The sequence below is a fragment of the Mesoplodon densirostris genome, chromosome X, assembly GCF_025265405.1.
Source record: "Mesoplodon densirostris isolate mMesDen1 chromosome X, mMesDen1 primary haplotype, whole genome shotgun sequence".
NCBI lineage: Eukaryota > Metazoa > Chordata > Mammalia > Artiodactyla > Ziphiidae > Mesoplodon > Mesoplodon densirostris.
The window spans coordinates 77,362,115-77,380,587 of NC_082681.1; the positions used below are offsets into that span (position 1 = coordinate 77,362,115).

The window sequence follows — 18,473 nt, forward strand, 5'->3', positions numbered from 1 at the left end:
GGATCCTCCCAGACCGGGGCACGAACCCGTATCCCCTGCATCGGCAGGCGGACTCTTAACCACTGCGCCACCAGGGAGGCCCTGGGTCTTCTTTTCTATGTGCGGGCTTTCTCTAGTTGCGGCAAGCGGGGGCTACTCTTCGTTGCGGTGCGCCGGCTTCTCATTGTGGTGGCTACTCTTGATGTGGAGCACGGGCTCTAGGCGCAAGGGCTTCAGTAGTTGCAGCATGCAGGCTCAGTAGTTTCGGCACACGGGCTCTAGGGCACGTGGGCTTCAGTAGTTGTGATGTGTGGGCTCCGTAGTTGTGGCTCATGGGCTCTAGAGTGCAGGCTCAGTAGTTGTGGCGCATGGGTTTAGTTGCTCTGTGGCATGTGGGATCTTCCCGGACCAGGGATCGAACCCATGTCTCCTGCATTGGCAGGTGGATTCTTAACCACTGCACCACCTGGGAAGTCCCCAATCATTTTATTGTTGATTTGTAGGAACTCTGTATATACTCTGGATACTAGTCCTTTGTCAGATACATGTATTGCAAATATAATCACTGTTTAAAAGATCCCCAGTGATTCTAACATGAATCTAGGGTTGAGAACTCCTGGTACATTAAAGATCAGCCCCAAAGTCTCCCTACTTTTATGGGTCTCCAAATCTGCCCCCTGGCAACTATGCCTGAGGACTGGTTCTTCAATCTATGTGAACATCCAGGTCTGTGAGGATTTTAGGAGTGAGGGGTGCCTTGTCAGTCTTCCTTCTGTGGATCTGTCTGGCTTCTTGGACAGGTCTATTCATCTGAATTGTTCTCTTATCCTCTGATATGAGACCTTGGGTAAGTGTTTTTTTGTCTCCACCCTAAAATTTTCCTCATGTGAAACTTGACCTTATTGCTTGACCTATTCTTACCAACTTGAGATGGTGTGTGTCAAAGGAACAAAGATAAGTTTTCTCCTGAATGGAGCAAGCTGTATCCCAGGCACAGAAGGAGTGTGAATTTCTGTATCTCCTCTCAGCCATCATCCCCAGTCTTCCTACCTGCTCACTGATAGGGAGACTCACTTTCTAGTAGCCTTGGCAACCATTCACCAAGGGGCTGAGAGTTGATAGCCTGGTCCTGGTCTCTTTGAATCTGCTGTGTACTTGCTTCATGACCTTGCATAATGCAATTAACCTCCCTGAGTTTTGATATCTGTGGCTGGTGAAGGAGAACTGTCATTTCTTGCTTGTTGTAGGGGAAATGGCTGGCATAAAGTAGGTGCTCACAAAGCCATTAGTTCCCTCAGAAGGGGAGCTGGGAAAGCTTGGCTCTAGGAGCAGTGCAGCTGGACTGTGAGAGGAGCTCTCTGCTTGGGGATTTGCCATGCCCTCAACATGCCCTGGTGTCATGTATCTGCCCCTTCCCTCCACACCTTCAGAGGCCTAGACTGGCCAAGGTCCCTCCTGCTGTGTTGTCCTCGCCCTGCCCTTCTTGGCTAATTTGAACAAAGCATCCCACGAGGGCCCCTAGGCTCTTTAAGCTCAGAGCAGATGGCTGGGAAGCCAGTTCTTTGGGACATACAGTTCCTGACTCAGATCTGGGCAGGGGGCCAAGGCCTTCGAAGGGCTGGAGAAAAACGTAACCCTCATCCCCCACACGAGAGCTTGTAGTTTTTACTGTCTGTCTCTTTTAGTGCCAAAGAGGCAAGAAAAAGGATCACAGAGGTTAAGGTTAGGTCCCCCCCCACCCCGCCCGACACCTCCAGGAATCCCTTCTTGGGCTTCCAGGGTGGAGCCTTGACTCCAGCTTTTGGGAGAGGCGCCCATCCGTGTAGGGAGGGTTTCTCTGCTGCTTCAGGGAGGGTGAGGGAGCTGAAAAGGAACTCACAGGGAGCTCCCAGAAATGCCCTTGACCTGGGGAACGTGGGTACAGGACATCCAGAGAATCTACCAACTCTTGGACCTGGCTAGAGCCCATCCATCTCACAGCCAAGCATGCATGACTTTGCCCCTGCCCAAGATTTGGGAAAGGAATAGAAAAGGAAAATCTTGTTCCTGGGTGTAACTCAGATTCCTTTACGCTATTTCCAGGCCCCTCTTGAAGCAGGTTCAAGAGGGAAACAGGGCAATGCTGGCAAGAGGAGTGGTTGGGATGGGCATGCTTGGACCTCCCCTCTTCCCAGGTTCCTGGTCCCTATTATTGTTTTGGATATATCAATCTCACCCACAGCCTCATTCGAGCTCACTAACATGGTGCCCATTGCTCTCCTTTAGGATTAGTGAATTGACAGTTCATCCATCCATCCCTCCAACAAATATTTACTTATCAGCTACTACGTGTAAGTGCTTGCTAAGCTCTGTGAAGCTGTAACTGTGCAAAAGACAGATCTGTCCTTCACACAGCTCACATGAATATGGGGAGCCAGAGAGGTAATCAGGCAGCCACATTCCATGGACTAAATCTAAGGATAAAGGCAAGGTGTGTCACACTGCGTCACAGAGGACCACTGTTGGGAAGGATCATGGAAGGTCTCTGGAAGGAGGGAGACCTGAGAGCCAAGGAGTGGATTAGGGGATACTGAGACAAAAAAGAAAGTCCAGACAGAGGAAACAGAACGTGCGAGGGCCTAGAGGCAAGATTTGAGTAAGTGGAGGTGGTTCATTTTGAGACGATCATGGTGTGTGTGTGTGTGTGTGTGTGTGTGTGTGTGTAGGGGCTGTGAAGAAGTGAGACATAAGGTGGGAGAAGCAGTCAAGTGCCAGATCAGGGAGGCTTTGTAAGCCATGGTGAGAAGGCAGGATTTGATTTTGAGGGCAAAGAGGTGGCTTTGAAGGGTTTAGACTGGCCCATGACATGATCAGATCGGTGTTTTTGCAAGATCACTCTGGTTTCTGGGTGCGGAGACAATGAGGAACAGGCACAAATATAAAAGCTGGAAGAAAGTCAGGAGGCTATTGCAGTGAGCCAGGCTAGAGATAATAGTGGCATAGACCAGAATGGTGGCAGTGGAGATTGGCAGTGGCAGTTGGATTTGAGATATATTTTGGAGGTAGAGGCAACAGGACTTATTGGTAGATTGGAAAGAGGCCTCCCAGTTTCTGACTTGAACAACTGGGGGATTGGCAGTGCTGTTCATGGAGACAGGGAATATTGAGGGAACAGGTGTAGGGGAAGGTAGGAAATGAAGTCAGTGTCATGTTGAGTTCGAGCTTCCAGGAAGACATGTCCTGTAGCCATCTGGCCATATAGGTCTGAAACTCAGGAGAGAGGATGAGGTTACAGACAGAACTGTGATGTGTTGGGAGTGGATGAGGTAGCCCAAGGAGAGTGGAGGATGCCATGTTTTCTGCAGCAGCACTGTCCTTCCTGTCAAAGGATTCCCTCCCCTTTGGTGCCTGCTTCAGCCCAAACCCTAGGAGACAGTTTAGAAAGCACTCATCAGACTTTGCAATTTAGTGCAAAGACCCTGTGGATAATCCTAACTCCTGGCTCCCTCTTTCCTCGCAGTTCCTGTCATTTCCACAGCATCTCAGGCTGACTTGACTAGTTTCCTATAAGAATTTATCCAGCCCCGGGGCTTCCCTGGTGGCACAGTGGTTGAGAATCCACCTGCCAATGCAGGAGGCACGGGTTCAAGCCCTGGTCCGGGAAGATCCCACATGCCGCCGAGCAACTAAGCCTGTGTGCCACAACTACTGAGCCTGTGTGCCACAACTACTGAAGCCCGCGTGCCTAGAGCCTGTGCTCCACAACAGAAGCCACTGCAGTGAGAAGCCCGCGCACGGCAATGAAGAGTAGACCCCGCTCGCCGCAGCTAGAGAATGCCCGCGTGGAGCAACGAAGACCCAGTGCAGCCAAAAATAAAATATAGAAATTTAATTTAAAAAAAGAAAAGAATTTATCCAGCCCTCGGGCCAGGCCAGCTGCCGTTCTTAGGAAATTTGGTTTCCGGCTCCCCCTGCTGGCGGAGCTGGAGAAGACTCACCTCCTCCAAGCACCTTCCCTCCTTCCCCTGGAACAGATGCCTCTCACCCACAAAAGGGAATTAAGGCCTCAGTCTCAGTCCCCTTCTCCACCCGCCAACAAAACCTCCACCCACTTTAGAACCCTAGCTAGAAATAGGGGAGGAAAGCCTAATTAGGTATCTGGGAATCACAAATTAAATTCTTTCTGTTTCCAAATCACTTTCTTATTTTTTATGCCCCCAACCCACTCTTGATCTCCTTGCCCATGAAGACTTCATTTGGTTATTTTTATCTATCTCTAAAAATACCCTCTCCCATTCTCAGTCCCCAAGAGCAGCATTTTGCTGACACCAAGTTGGCTTCCCTCCTCCTCACATGCAGTGAAGCCGAGGTCTGTGCTGGAAAGAGCACTTGGCTGGGAGTCAAGGAACTTAGGTTTGAATCCCATTTCTGCCACTGATTCAGGGTGTAACCTCAGACAAGCCACTCCCTTCTTTCCCAGTGGCAGTTCCCTCACCTGTGACATTGCACTGACTCCAGAAAACTGTTCCAACTTTAGTGTTCTAGGCTTTGCTCCAATCACCCTATCCTTTTCAATTCTTCCCATGCATCAAGCTTTCTCCTGTCACAGGGTTTTTAGTAATGCTCTTCCCTCTTCCTGAAATGCTCTTCCCTTCCCTTTTTATTTTTTTTTTTGTTTAATTAACTCCTCTTTATCCTTCAGCTCTCAGCTCAAATACTACTTTCTCAGAGAAACCTTTCCCAGCCCTTCCAGACTGGGTCAGGTACCTCATCAGATGCTCTCAGAACTCCCTGGAGTTTTCCTGCCTCAAACCTCATCATGGTTTGTAATTTTCCATATGCTTGCGTGATCATTGTTTCAAGTGTACCCAACCCCCAGCCCCCAATCAAAATTTAAACTCCTTGATAGCAAGAATCTGTCTGTCTGTTTTGCTCACCACTGTTCCCTAGCACCCATATCCTTGCCTGGCCATCTTGTAAAGGCTTAACACATATTTATTAAATAAATGAATAATAGAAGAATGAATCCTTCTTTACACCTATCAGCTGCTTTCTATATCTAACTAGCATTGTATTTAAGAGCAAAGAGTCAAAAGCCAGGCTGCTTGTGTTTGGAACTCAGCTTTACCACTCACAAGCTGTGTAAATTTGTGTAACTTATTCAGTCTTTCTTGTGCCTCAGTTTCCTTATCTATAAAGGGATTTTAATAATGGTATACACTACCTAACAAGGTTGTTGTGAGGATTACAAGAGTTAATATATGTAAAGCGCATACAACAAGGCCTGGCACTCAAGTGCTCTATTAGTAATAGCTATTGTTCTTTTTAAAAAAATTTTATTTATTTAATTAATTTATTTTTTGGCTGCGTTGGGTCTTTGTTGCTGTGTGCAGGCTTCCTCTAGTTGCGGTGAGTGGGGGCTAGTCGTTGCAGTGTGTGGGCTTCTCATTGTGGTGGCTTCTCATTGCGGAGCACAGGCTTCAGTAGTTGTGGCACGTGGGTCCAGTAGTTGTGGTGCACGGGCTTAGTTTGCTCTGCAGCATGTGGGATCTTCCCAGACAAGGGTTCAAACCCATGTCCCCTGCATTGGCAGGCGGATTCTTAACCACTGTGCCACCAAGGAAGTCCCAGTAGTAGCTATTGTTTGTATTCTGCCTCATCCATCTCTCCATTTACCTATTCTGAACTCTCCCACAAGGCCTCATTATCCTATTTCCGGTCTGTGAGTGCGGGTGACTCAGTGTAATTTGCAGATTAGAAAGCAAAGGTTTTTTTCTTTTTTAATTTTTATTATGGAAATTTTCAAACATGCAGAAAAGTAGAGAGAAGAGGATAATGAACCTCTGTAACAAGCTTCAACAATTATCAACATTTTGCCAATCTATGTTCACCTGTCTCTCATTTTGCTCTCTACTGGAGTATTTTAATGTAAATCCCAGGTGTCATGTCATTTTATCTGAGAATACTCCATTATGTATTTCTAGCAGATAAGGGCTTTAAAACATACAACAATACCACCATCACACTTTAAAAATTAACAATAATTAGGGAAGGTTTAAAAAACTCCATTGCCTTGAGAGAAGCAGTGAGAATTCAAGCACTTGCTTTGGGGGTAGATGTGAAATGAGGAACAGCCAAGAGAGTTAATAAAAGTAAACTGCTTTGAACAGGGCCTGACACATAAATGGAATATAGTAGTAACTCATTTTTTAAAAATTAATGTTTATGGAGTACTTATTTGTTTGAAAAGGAATACAAAAGAAAGAACAGAAACAAGCATATATTTTTCATTCCCTGGTCTCTAAAGCAATTCACTACACTTAATTTATTTCATCACTTCCCTGATGAATCATAGGAGGATGGCGGTCTGAACACACTATACTGATTTGTAACTGCAGTAACTGGGGCTACTGGCTACACAAGCATATCTCTGAAAAAGATAGCTCCAGGAGATTTGAGATGCGGCTCTTGGCACTGGGTTTGGTTGTTTTTTTAATTTTTGAATTTTATTTATTTTCTTATACAGCAGGTTCTTATTAGTTATCTATTTTATACATATTACTGTATATATGTCAATCCCAATCTTCCAATTCATCCCACCACCAACCCCCATGCCACTTTCCCCCCTTGGTGTCCATATGTTTGTTCTCTACATCTGTGTCTCTATTTCTGCCCAGCAAACCGGTTCATCTGTACCATATTTCTAGGTTCCACATATATGCGTTAATATACGATATTTGTTTGTCTCTTTCTGACTTACTTCACTCTGTATGACAGTCTCTAGATCCAACTATGTCTCTACAAATGATGCAGTTTTGTTCCTTTTTATGGCTGAGTAATATTCCATTGTATATATGAACCACGTCTTTTTTTTTTAAAGAATTAATTTTATTTAGTTATTTATTATTTTTGGTTGTGTTGGGTCTTGGTTGCTGCACATGGGCTTTCTGTAGTTGTGGTGAGCAGGGGCTACTCTTCGTTGCAGTGTGCGGGCTTCTCATTGCGGTGGCTTCTCTTGTTGCGGAGCACGGGCTCTAGGCACACGGGCTTCAGTAGTTGTGGCACACAGGCTCAGTAGTTGTGGCTCATGGGCTCTAGAGCGCTAGCTCAGTAGTTGTGGCACATGGGCTTAGTTGCTCCGTGGCATGTGGGATCTTCCCGGACCAAGGTTTGAACCCATGTCCCCTTCATTGGCAGGCTGATTCTTAACCACTGCACCACCAGGGAAGTCCCTACCACATCTTCTTTATCCATTCGTCTGTCGATGGGCATTTAGGTTGCTTCCATGACCTGGCTAGTGTAAATAGTGCTGCAGTGAACATTGGGGTGCATGTGTCATTTTGAATTATGGTTTTCTCTGGGTATATGCCCAGTAGTGGGATTGCTGGGTCATATGGTAATTCTATTTTTAGTTTTTTAAGGAACCTCCATACTGTTCTCCATAGTGGCTGTATTAATTTACATTCCCACCAACAGTGCAAGAGGGTTCCCTTTTCTCCACGCCCTCTCCAGCATTTGTTGTTTGTAGATTTTCTGATGATGCCCATTCTAAATGGTGTGAGGTGATACCTCATTGTAGTTTTGATTTGCATTTCTCTAATAATTAGTGATGTTGAGCAGCTTTTCATGTGCATCTTGGCCGTCTGTATGTCTTCTTTGGAGAAATGTCTATTTAGGTCTTCTGCCCATTTTTTGATTGGGTTGTTTGTTTTTTTTAATATTGAGCTGCATGAGCTGTTTATATATTTTGGAGATTAATCCTTTGTCCATTGATTCATTTGCAAAAATTTTCTTCCATTCTGAGGGTTGTCTTTTCATCTTTTTTGTAGTTTCCTTTGCTTTGCAAAATCTTTTAAGTTTCATTAGATCCCATATGTTTATTTTTGTTTTTATTTCCATTACTCTAGGAGGTGGATCAAAAAAGATTTTGCTGTGATTTATGTCAAAGAGTGTTCTTCCTATGTTTTCCTCTAAGAGTTTTATAGTGTCCGGTCTTACATTTAGGTCTGTAATCCATTTTGAGTTTATTTTTGTGTATGTTGTTAGGGAGTGTTCTAATTTCATTCTTTTACATGTACCTGTCCGGTGTTCCCAGCACCACTTATTGAAGAGACTGTTTTTTCTCCACTGTATATCCTTGCCTCGTTTGTCATAGATTAGTTGACCATAGGTGCGTGGGTTTATCTCTGGGCTTTCTATCCTGTTCCACTGATCTATATCTCTGTTTTTGTGCCAGTATCATATTGTCTTTTTAAAATTAATTAATTAATTTTATTTATTTATTTTTGGCTGTGTTGTGTCTTCTTCGTTGCTGCACATGGGCTTTCTCTAGTTGCGGCGAGTGGGGGCTACTCTTTGTTGTGGTGCACAGGCTTCTCATTGCAATGGCTTCTCTTGTTGCAGAGCATGGGCTCTAGGCGCGTGGGCTTCCGTAGTTGTGGCTCACGGGCTCAGTAGTTGTGGCTCGCAGGCTCTAGAGCACAGGCTCAGTAGTTGCGGTGCACACATTTAGTTGCTCCACAGCATGCAGGATCTTCCCAGACCAGGGCTCAAACCCATGTCCCCTGCATTGGCCGGCGGATTCTTAACCACTGTGCCACCAGGGAAGCCCTACCATATTGTCTTGATTACTGTAGCTTTGTAGTATAGTCTGAAGTCAGGGAGTCTGATTCCTCCAGCTCCGTTTTGTTCCCTCAAGGCTGCTTTGGCTACCCGGGGTCTTTTGTGTCTCCATATAAATTTTAAGATTTTTTGTTCTAGTTCTGTAAAAAATGCCACTGGTAATTTGATAGGGATTGCATTGAATCTGTAGATTGCTTTGGGTAGTATAGTCATTTTCACAGTATTGATTCTTCCAATGCAAGAACGTGGTATATCTCTCCATCTGTTTGTGTTATCTTTGATTTCTTTCATCAGTGTCTTATAGTTTTCTGAGTACAGGTCTTTTACCTCCTTAGGTAGGTTTATTCCTAGGTATTTTATTCTTTTTGTTGCAATCATGAATGGGATTGTTTCCTTAATTTCTCTTTCTGATCTTTCGTTGTGAGTGTATAGGAATGCCAGAGATTTCTGTGCATTCATTTTGTATCCTGAAACTTTACCAAATTCATTGTTTAGCTCTAGTAGTTTTCTGGTGGCATCTTTAGGGTCTTCTATGTATAGTGTCATGTCATCTGCAAACAGTGACAGTTTTACTTCTTCTTTTCCAATTTATATTCCTTTTATTTTTTTCTTCTCTGATTGCCGTGGCTAGGACTTCCAAAACTATGTTGAATAATAGTGGCAAGAGTGGACATCCTTGCCTTGTTCCTGATCTTAGAGGAATTGCTTTCAGTTTTTCACCATTGAGAATGATGTTTGCTGTGGGTTTGTCGTATATGGCCTTTATTATGTTGAGGTAAGTTCCCTCTATGCCCACTTTCCGGAGAGTTTTTATCATAAATAGGTGTTGAATTTTATCAAAAGCTCTTTCTGCATCTATTGAGATGATCATATGGTTTTTATTCTTCAGTATGAGTGGTAACTCTTATTTTGATCTTTTTTTCATTCTCTCCATTTATCCACTCTAAATCCTCCCCAACCTCTCTCTTATTTTCAGCCTGTGAATGTGTGTGACCATTTACAGAGGAGGACTAGGAGTCATGGGTGCCAAGTTTCCTAGGCCATTGGCACCCTATGGTGGGAGCTGGCACTCCAGAAGGCACTGAGAAGGGCCCAAAGGAAGCAGCTACTGCAGGACTGAGGGGGAGGGAAGGAGAGCTGGAGGACTTTGTGTTTAAAGAGGGGGAGTCCTGTGGCTGTGTGAAAATGGCACTGAGAAAAATCCAGTAGCCTAAGGGCAGGTAAGCAGGAGGGTTGGTCCTTTTATCTAATGATCAGGTCGTTTGGAGATCACTGTCCCAGGGAAACATATAGGGAGTAGCATGGCTCCTGAGGGCCTTCCTTTTAGCTTTTCTCCGAAGCCAAGATAGGGGCAGTTGCCTAAGGCAGCAATCAGGGTTCTGCTTTGCTTCACCCTGGGTTCTCAACAATTCCAAGGGTATGAGTGATGATGGCAGACACTGAGCCAAAGCACAACTAGAGATGGCCTTCCTCAGACTCAAGATAAAGATTTCTGGGGCTTCCCTGGTGGCGCAGTGGTTGAGAGTCTGCCTGCCGATGCAGGGGACGTGGGTTCGTGCCCCGGTCCGGGCAGATCCCACATGCTGCGGAGCGGCTGGGCCTGTGAGCCGTGGCCGCTGAGCCTGCGTGTCTGGAGCCTGTGCTCCACAGCGGGAGAGGCCACAACAGTGAGAGGCCCGCGTACCACAAAAAAAAAAAAAAAAAAAAGATTTTTGTGCTCATATCTCTCTTTTCTTTTCAATGGAATTATCTCCACCAGCCCTACTTCTCACCACACTCATCCTTTGGGTACCCAGGGCACCTATACACTTGACTCCCCACCCCCATCCCCAATTCAAACTTGCCTCCAGGAGAAGAAGTGATTCAAACACTTTAGCAGGGTAAACAAGCTCCTTCACAAACTAGCTTCCAACTACCCCTGAAACCTCATTTCCCACCACTCCCCTCTTCTTTGCAGCAATAGGCAGTGTGACACTGTGAATGAGCACAGATTTGTGTTCACATAGACTTGGTATGGAATTCTGGCTCTACCATTTCCCAGCTTTGGAACCTTAGGCCAAGTCACTTTATTTCTCTGAGCCTCAATTTTCACATCTGAAAAATGGGGACAGTAGTGGTATACTAAAAGCCCTCTTAACAGAGGGCCTAAAGTCACATGAACATATGACTTAAAGTCATATAAACCAGGAAAGTAGACCACCTTCTTTAAGTTCCCTTTTTAACTCTGGTCGCTGGTAGCTTGTTAGTTCCGTATTCCTTACCAGGACCTCCTGGTTTTTTTGTTTGTTTGTTTTTTGCGGTATGCGAGCCTCTCACTGTTGTGGCCTCTCCCGTTGTGGAGCACAGGCTCCGGATGCGCAGGCTCAGCGGCCATGGCTCCCGAACCCAGCCACTCCGCGGCATGTGGGATCTTCCCGGACTGGGGCACGAACCCGTGTCCCCTGCATCAGCAGGCGGACTCTCCACCACTGCGCCACCAGGGAAGCCCTGGGACCTTCTGTTTTAAGATAACTCATGCAAGTGGTTACTATGGTGCCTGGCGAGGGCGGGTGGTTTCAGTCGGTGTTTCCCTTATCACTAACGTTCTATGAAATTTACAAAAATCTTAAAATCTTCTGGATATGTGGTAGGCATATGACTGGGTCAATAGGTGAGTTTTCAAATACTGAATGTTAATTAGTACCTCGAGGAATCTTAATGTCCATATTCTTGCCAGTATGTGAAAAAGGACAATTTTTGTTGGCTCACAAACCTATTTAGCGTTGCCCAGGGAAGCCACTTAAACTCAATCACCATGTTACCTGAAGCCCTGAGCTCTGCCTTTGAAAATATGACTGCATCTCAGTTGGAGCTTCTGAAGAAATGGTGGTGACCATACACAACAGCACTACTTATTTCTCAAATGAGACTTTTGGCTTGGTTCTTGAATACTCTTCTTTACTGTGAGTTTAAATCACGAGGACTATGCCTCCTAGGATGTATGAATTCAAAGCACGCTCAGTACCAGACGCTGGCGAGCAGAGAATGGAGGATATTTGGGGATCCGGGCTGTGGAGGAGGTTTCTAAGGGCCACTAAAACGACTGAGATCATATCAGGCAGTCTACTCCACTCACAAGGATATCACACGCACGCAAGAATTCGCCGCAGCGTGGTTTGGACTAGACTGAAAATGCAAGAGACAAGAGGACATTACCCACCCCCCGCCATGGGGTCAGCCACCGCCTCTACACCCCCACAGCGGGCGTAGGCGCATGCGCGCGACCTTCGTGGGCGGGGCTCAGGCGGCGGCGCCGGAGCGCGGTGCAGTGGATTGGCCGGCCGCTACACTGTCCGTTGGCCCTGCCCCGCCTCCACGCGCAAGGCTCATGCGCAGGGCGGGAGCGAGGGAAGTTCAATCCGCGGTTGAGATACACGGAGCCCAATCTGAGGGTCATGAAGGCGTCCCGAGGGTTTGCGGAAGCTGGGGCCTTAAGCCCAGAGCAGGCTGCCCGTTACCTGAGGTACATTTGGGTCGCTGGGCGGGTCTAGTTCACAGGCCCTGGCCGGGAGTGGGTGTGGGTGTGTGTGGGGGTCCGCTGGACCCTCCCAGGGGCCCAAACTGTTGAGGTGGAGCCTTGTGAGACGCGCGCCCGTGTTCTCGGAGGAGGCGTGGGGATTTCCCCAGATTTCTAAAGCCTGGGGAGCCCCCGATGCCCCGGGTCAAATAACTCCAGTATGAACTCCTTAAGAGCCAGAACTTCAATCGATCCAGGCTTTCTCGGGTCTACAGCTTTCAAAATCACCATTTTAAACAACATCTTTATTGGAGTATAATTGCTTTACAATGGAGGGTTACTTTCTGATTTATAACAAAGTGAATCAGCTATACATATACATATGTTCCCATATCTCTCCCCTCTTGCGTCTGCCTCCCACCCTCCCTATCCCACCCCTCTAGGTGGACACAGAGCACCGAGCTTATCTCCCTGTGCTATGCGGCTGCTTCCCACTAGCTATCTGTTTTACATTTGGTAGTGTATATATGTCCATGCCACTCTCTCACTTCATCCCAGCTTACCCTTCCCCCTCCCCGTGTCCCTCAAGTCCATTCTCTACATCTGGGTCTTTATTCCAGCCCTGCCCCTAGGTTCTTCAGAATCTTTTTTTTTTTAAGATTCCATATATATGTGTTAGCATACGGCATTTGTTTTTCTTTTTCTGACTTACTTCACTCTGTATGACAGACTCTAGGTCCATCCACCTCACTACAAATAACTCAATTTCGTTTCTTTTTATGGCTGAGTAATATTCCATTGTATATATGTGCCACATCTTCTTTATCCATTCATCTGTGGATGGACACTTAGGTTGCTTCCATGTCCTGGCTATTGTAAATAGAGCTGCAGTGAACATTTTGGTACATGACTCTCTTTGAATTATGGTTTTCTCAGGGTATATGCCCAGTAGTGGGATTGCTGGGTCGTATGGTAGTTCTATTTTTAGTTTTTTAAGGAACCTCCATACTGTTCTCCATAGTGGCTGTATCACAAAATTACCATTTTGAAATCCGTTTTCTTTTAATAAATAAAGATTGGTAATGCCTTATGATATTATTCTTTCTAAATTTAAATATTTTCTATTATTCTATTTTACATTTATAATTTACTGTATACATTTCCAGTCAAGGTTCAACACTCATCTTTCTGTTTGGAACTACCTTTTTAAAATTATTTAAATATATATTAATATATTAAAAATTTAAAGTTCTTGTTATATATGGTAAAATATTTTCCTTTTGTAGTTTTTCAGTGATTTTTGTGTATGCTGTGCTTTAATGTACAAAAATAAGCATTAATTTTAAGATACCCCCCTACAAAAGCCTTTCTTGGGTTTGTCCAGTCTACCAAGCCCCAGGCCTAGGGGATACAGAGAGGAGTAAAACACTGTCCGTGCCCCCAGACTGCTTATAATCTAGTGGTGGAAAGGGATAGGTAGACCATAATTGCTATATTGTTTGATAAGTGCTGTAAGAGGTACAGTGTGCAAGGCATACTACAGGAGGGAATGGCCAACTACAAGGATCAGTGAGCTAAGGGAAGGGCTCACAAGAGGAGACATTGGTGTTGAGAAACTAATCATTCACCGGATGGCTAAGGGTGGAGGACATGGTGATGTGGGAATGAGCATTTAAAATTTTCTTTAAATTATTATAAAATACAACATAAAATTTACCATCTTAACCATTATTTTTTTTAAATTTATTTTTTATTGAAGTGTTTTTATTTACAATGTTGTGTTAGTTTCTGGTATATAGCAAAGTGATTCATTTATACTTATATATAGTCTTTAAAATTTAAAAAATCTTTTAAAATTGAAGTATAGTTGATTTACAGTATCATGTTAGTTTCAGGTATACTTTTTCATATTCTTTTTCATTATGGTTTATTACAGGATATTGAATATAGTTCCCTGTGCTATACAGTAGGACCTTGTTGTTTATCCATTCTATATATAACAGTTTGCATCTGCTAATCCCAAACTCCAGAAATACGGAATGCTTCATGAATTTGCGTGTCATCCTTGCACAGAGGCCATGCTAATCTCCTCTGTATTGTTCCAATTTTAGTATATGTGCTGCCAAAGTGAGCACCCATTTTCACTATTCTTAAGTGTACGGTTCAGTGGTATTAAATACATGAACATTGTTGTTCAACCATTACCATCATCCCTCTCCAGAACTCTTTTCATCTTGCAAAACTAAAACTCTATACCTATTAGACAACAGTTCCTCATTCCTCTCTCCCCCAGCCCCTGGCAGCCACCATTTTACTTTCTCTGTGAATTTGACTTCTCTAGGGACCTTATATATAAGTACAATCATACAGTATTTGTCTTTTTGTGACTGGTTTATTTTTTATTTTTTTAATTTTTAAAATAAATTTATTTTTATTTTTGGCTGTGTTGGGTCTGTGTTGCTGTGCGCAGGCTTTCTCTAGTTGTGGCGAGCAGGGGCTACTCTTCGTTGCGGTGATCGGGCTTCTCATTGTGCCTTCTCTTGTTGCGGAGCACTGGCTCTAGGTGCGTGGGCTTCAGTAGTTGTGGTATGTGGGTCCAGTAGTTGTGGCTCACGGGCTCTAGAGCGCAGGCTCAGTAGTTGTGGCACACGGGCTTAGTTTCTCCAAGGCATGTGGGATCTTCCCGGGCCAGGGATCGAACCCAGGTCCCCTGCATTGGCAGGTGGATTCTTAACCACTGAGCCACCAGGGAAGCCCATGACTGGTTTATTCTATGTAGCATAATGTCCTCAAGATTCATCCATGTTGTGTCATGTGACAGGATTTCCTTCCTTTTTAAGCCTGAATAATGTTCCATTGTATGCATAAGGTCACATTTTGTTTATTCAATTATCCGTTGATGGATATTTGGGTTGCTTCCATCTCTTGACTATTGTGAATAGTGCTGCTGTGAATGTGGGTGTACAGATATCTCTTTGAGATCCTGCTTTCAATTCTTTTGGGTATATATCCAGAAGTGGGATTGATGGATCATATGGTAATTCTCCTTTTAATTTTTTGAGGAACTGCCATACTGTCTTCTATAGCAGCAGCACCATTTTACACTCCCACCAACAGTGCCCAAGGGTTCCAATGTCTTCACATTCTCTCCAACACTTATTTTGTTGTTGTTGTTTTTGTTGTTACTAGCCATCCTAGTGATATTGAAGTGGTATTTCATTGGGGTTTTGATTTGCACTTCTCTAATGGCTAGTGATGTTGAGCATCTTTTCATGTGCTTATTGACCATTTGTATATTTTCTTTGGAGAAATATCTGTTCAAGTCCTTTGCCCATTTTTTAATTGGGTTGCTTGTTTCATTGTTGTTGAGTTGTAATTCCTTATATACTCTGGATATTAACTTCTTACCAGATGTATGATTTGCAAATATTTTCTCCCATTCTGTAAGTTGCCTTTTCACTCTGTTGATTGTGTCCTTTGATGCACAGAAGTTTTAAATTTTGTTGTAGTACAAAGAAATCAATTGGAGCAGTGGAATAGTTCCATCTCCCTTTTCAAAAAAAAGAATGTTTTAAGGCTGTTAGAAGGCAAAAGGTCTCCTTACAGAGGAGTGAAACACATCTTTGGACTGAGTTACATGACTTCCTTAAAGAAGACTTGGGGAAAACAGAGGGAGGAAGTGTGTGGGGGGTAGAGTGCTGGCTTCAGAGTTGGGCCATTTGGGGTTCAAATTATGACTCTGGCACTTGTTAGCTGGGAGGCCTCAAGTAAGTCCCCTGACTTCTGAGCCTCAATTTTCTCATCTGGAAAATGGGGATAAGGCTTAAGACCTTTAGTCCCCCACCCCGTCCTTTCCCTAAGCAAGCAGCTTGTGCTGATTCCCCAGTGTTGCCTAATAGAAACGCGGGAGACAGAGCTTTGGAGGAGTAGCTTTATTACTTTGCCAGGCAAAGGGGGACACAGCAGCCTCCAGCCTTGAAAACTATGTGTCCCCACCGCCCCCCTCCCCGGAGGATTTGGGAGTTTTATAACAGTACTACCCAAGGTGGGGTTGCTGACAAGATTAGGGTGTGTGTAGGGTCTCTTTCTTATGGAGAGTATCTCAGGGTGGCACCAAATACCTTTAGTTGCTCTCTCTGCCAAGGTAAGCCAATATTCACTAACTAATGTTTCAGTATCTTATTTTATTTGTAAATGGCCTACTTATTCAATAAACTTAACTCTAAATTTTTAAGCTACAAAGTAACTGAAGAGATTATTCTTAAGTACACATTCCTAAAACAATTATTTCTGAAGAGTTTACCCAAAAGCTCTTATCTCACTTGCATTATTTAACACTGATGACTCTAAAGACATGTCTATATTAATCAAACCAACAAGCTTAAGCCACCTTCAATAGCAGATATCAATTCAGTACTGAATATTTCTCAGATCATGTGGTCCTAAAATTTATCTTGGCCAATTTTCTAGACATTTAGATTTAGTTTGTAAGAGCTTACTTTCAAGTCAATTAAACAGAGCTCATTTACAAGTTAACTTTTACATAAAGACCAAACCAGAGACCTCAGTTTTCCCCCTTCCACAAAAAAGGCCTTCTTTCCCTGCCTTTTTCTTCAGTCTCAGGAACTAGAGATGGCCTAGATAAGTGTTCCCGGAGGGCCCAGGCACAGGGGGAGAGAAATAACAATCCCTTTTCATGGGGGCATAGCTGAAGATCTCCTAGTTTTGTAAAAATACCCTGGGGGGGCCGTTACAAGATGGAATAGAACTCTGGTCATCCATAACGATGAAACAGGAGGGAAGGGGGCAGGAAACGACCTTTGAAAGAATGACACAGTCCAAGGACATGACATAAACTGATTAGAACCAAATGGGTCCAAGATGGCAGGACAAGTGGACTTCCACTGGACCTTAAGCCTCAGTATGCGCTCATTGTAACCCATCAGCAAGCTAAGTGACACACCCACAGGCGCCATGACAGTTCCAAGGCCAACCATAAGGATCAAAAAGTGGGCTGTGGCCCAATTCCTGGAAATCCCCACCCTTTCCCCAAAAAGCTGGAATACTCCTCCCACTCATTAGCCTATGAAATTACCCACCCCTATAAAAACTGACAACCCCATACCCTGGTGCCTTTCTCACCTTCTGAGATGGCCCACATTCTGTCTGTGGAGTGTGTTTCTCTGTAAATAAATCCACTTCTTACCTATCATTTTGTCTCTCACTGAATTCTTTCTGCGATGGGACATCAAGAACCTGAGCTTCTGATCAGCTAGGTGCTTTGTGACCACCTAGAGGGGTGGGATAGGGAGGGTGGGAGGGAGACACAAGAGGGAGGAGATATGGGGATATATGTATATGTGTAGCTGATTCACTTTGTTATAAAGCAGAAACTAACACACCATTGTAGAGCAACTATACTCCAATAAAGATGTTAAAAAAATAAAGTAAAGTAAATCCATTACTTCTAAAAAAAATAAATAAAAGAGAACCTGAGCTTCATTAAGTCCTGAAGCCAGGTATGTGATCTCAGTTGGAAGACAGGTGGGTTCTGGCCAGGTTCGAGTCCCGGCTGTGTGGGTTCGAGTCCCAATATGAGTTTTGGCTGGGTTTGAGTCCCAGCCATGTGAGTTTGAGTCCCAATCTGAGTTTTGGCCGGGTTTGAGTCCCAGCCTCATGGTTTCAAGTCCCAGTCTGGGTTTTGGCTGGGTTTGAGTCCCGGCACGTGGGTTCAAGTCCCAATCTGAGGTGCATGGTTTCAACAAGGCTAGTCCAAAAGGGAAAATCCCAACCAACAATTCTGCCACAGGCAAAGCCCGACGCGATAGGGTACACTGGTGTTGTCACACGTGAGCCCTGTTATTCGTCTCAACCAGTCAATGCAAGTACTGAGACACATACATAGACAACAAACATGGTCCTACAAACAAAAGATCAGACAAGATGTAGCCCATTTCCACTCCCAGACATAGGACTCAAAATGGCTCGCAATGATCTGGTAGAATTTTCCCACCCTACACAAGCGAGAGTGGCTCACCCCAAAACAATACACACAAAAACACAAACGACAGATAGGCTATGGCCACACAGACAGAAACTCAGAGGAGGTATAGTTTAAAAATTTCACTTCCACTCCTGGACAAAGGCTTCCAAACAGATTGGCTCAGTTCTTGAAAGAGAACAAACCCAGAGTTGGCTCTCAGGGGGCCCAGAGTGGCTCAGTTGCTGCAAGGGAGCGAGGCCAAAGTGGCTAGCCCAGATGAAGTGGAGAGAATTCCCAGCCTTTCCATTTCTGTGACAAAACAATTCTAGCTGAAGAATAGTATAATAATTTAGGCTACCATACAAAGGCCACCTCTCCTCACTTTTAAGAATATACATTGGCTAAACAGAATTA

At 44.4% G+C, this 18,473-nt stretch overlaps 2 protein-coding genes and 1 non-coding gene across 3 annotated transcripts in view; 1 reads left to right on the plus strand and 2 right to left on the minus strand.

Moving 5' to 3' along the window:
• The window catches only part of PIN4 (peptidylprolyl cis/trans isomerase, NIMA-interacting 4), a 98,159-nt gene that overhangs the window by 13,180 nt on the left and 66,506 nt on the right, over positions 1-18,473 (minus strand). The gene's annotated exons all lie outside the window — the stretch shown is intronic.
• Positions 11,969-18,473, plus strand: part of ERCC6L (ERCC excision repair 6 like, spindle assembly checkpoint helicase) — a 61,692-nt gene continuing 55,187 nt past the window's right edge. The window contains exon 1 of the mRNA XM_060087930.1: positions 11,969-12,082. Coding sequence (XP_059943913.1) covers positions 12,015-12,082 — 68 coding nt within the window. The 5' untranslated portion in view covers positions 11,969-12,014. The remainder of the gene's footprint in view (positions 12,083-18,473) is intronic.
• LOC132482837 (U6 spliceosomal RNA) lies at positions 14,105-14,211 on the minus strand. Its single transcript, XR_009531000.1, has one exon. It is a non-coding gene; the product is annotated as a U6 spliceosomal RNA (small nuclear RNA).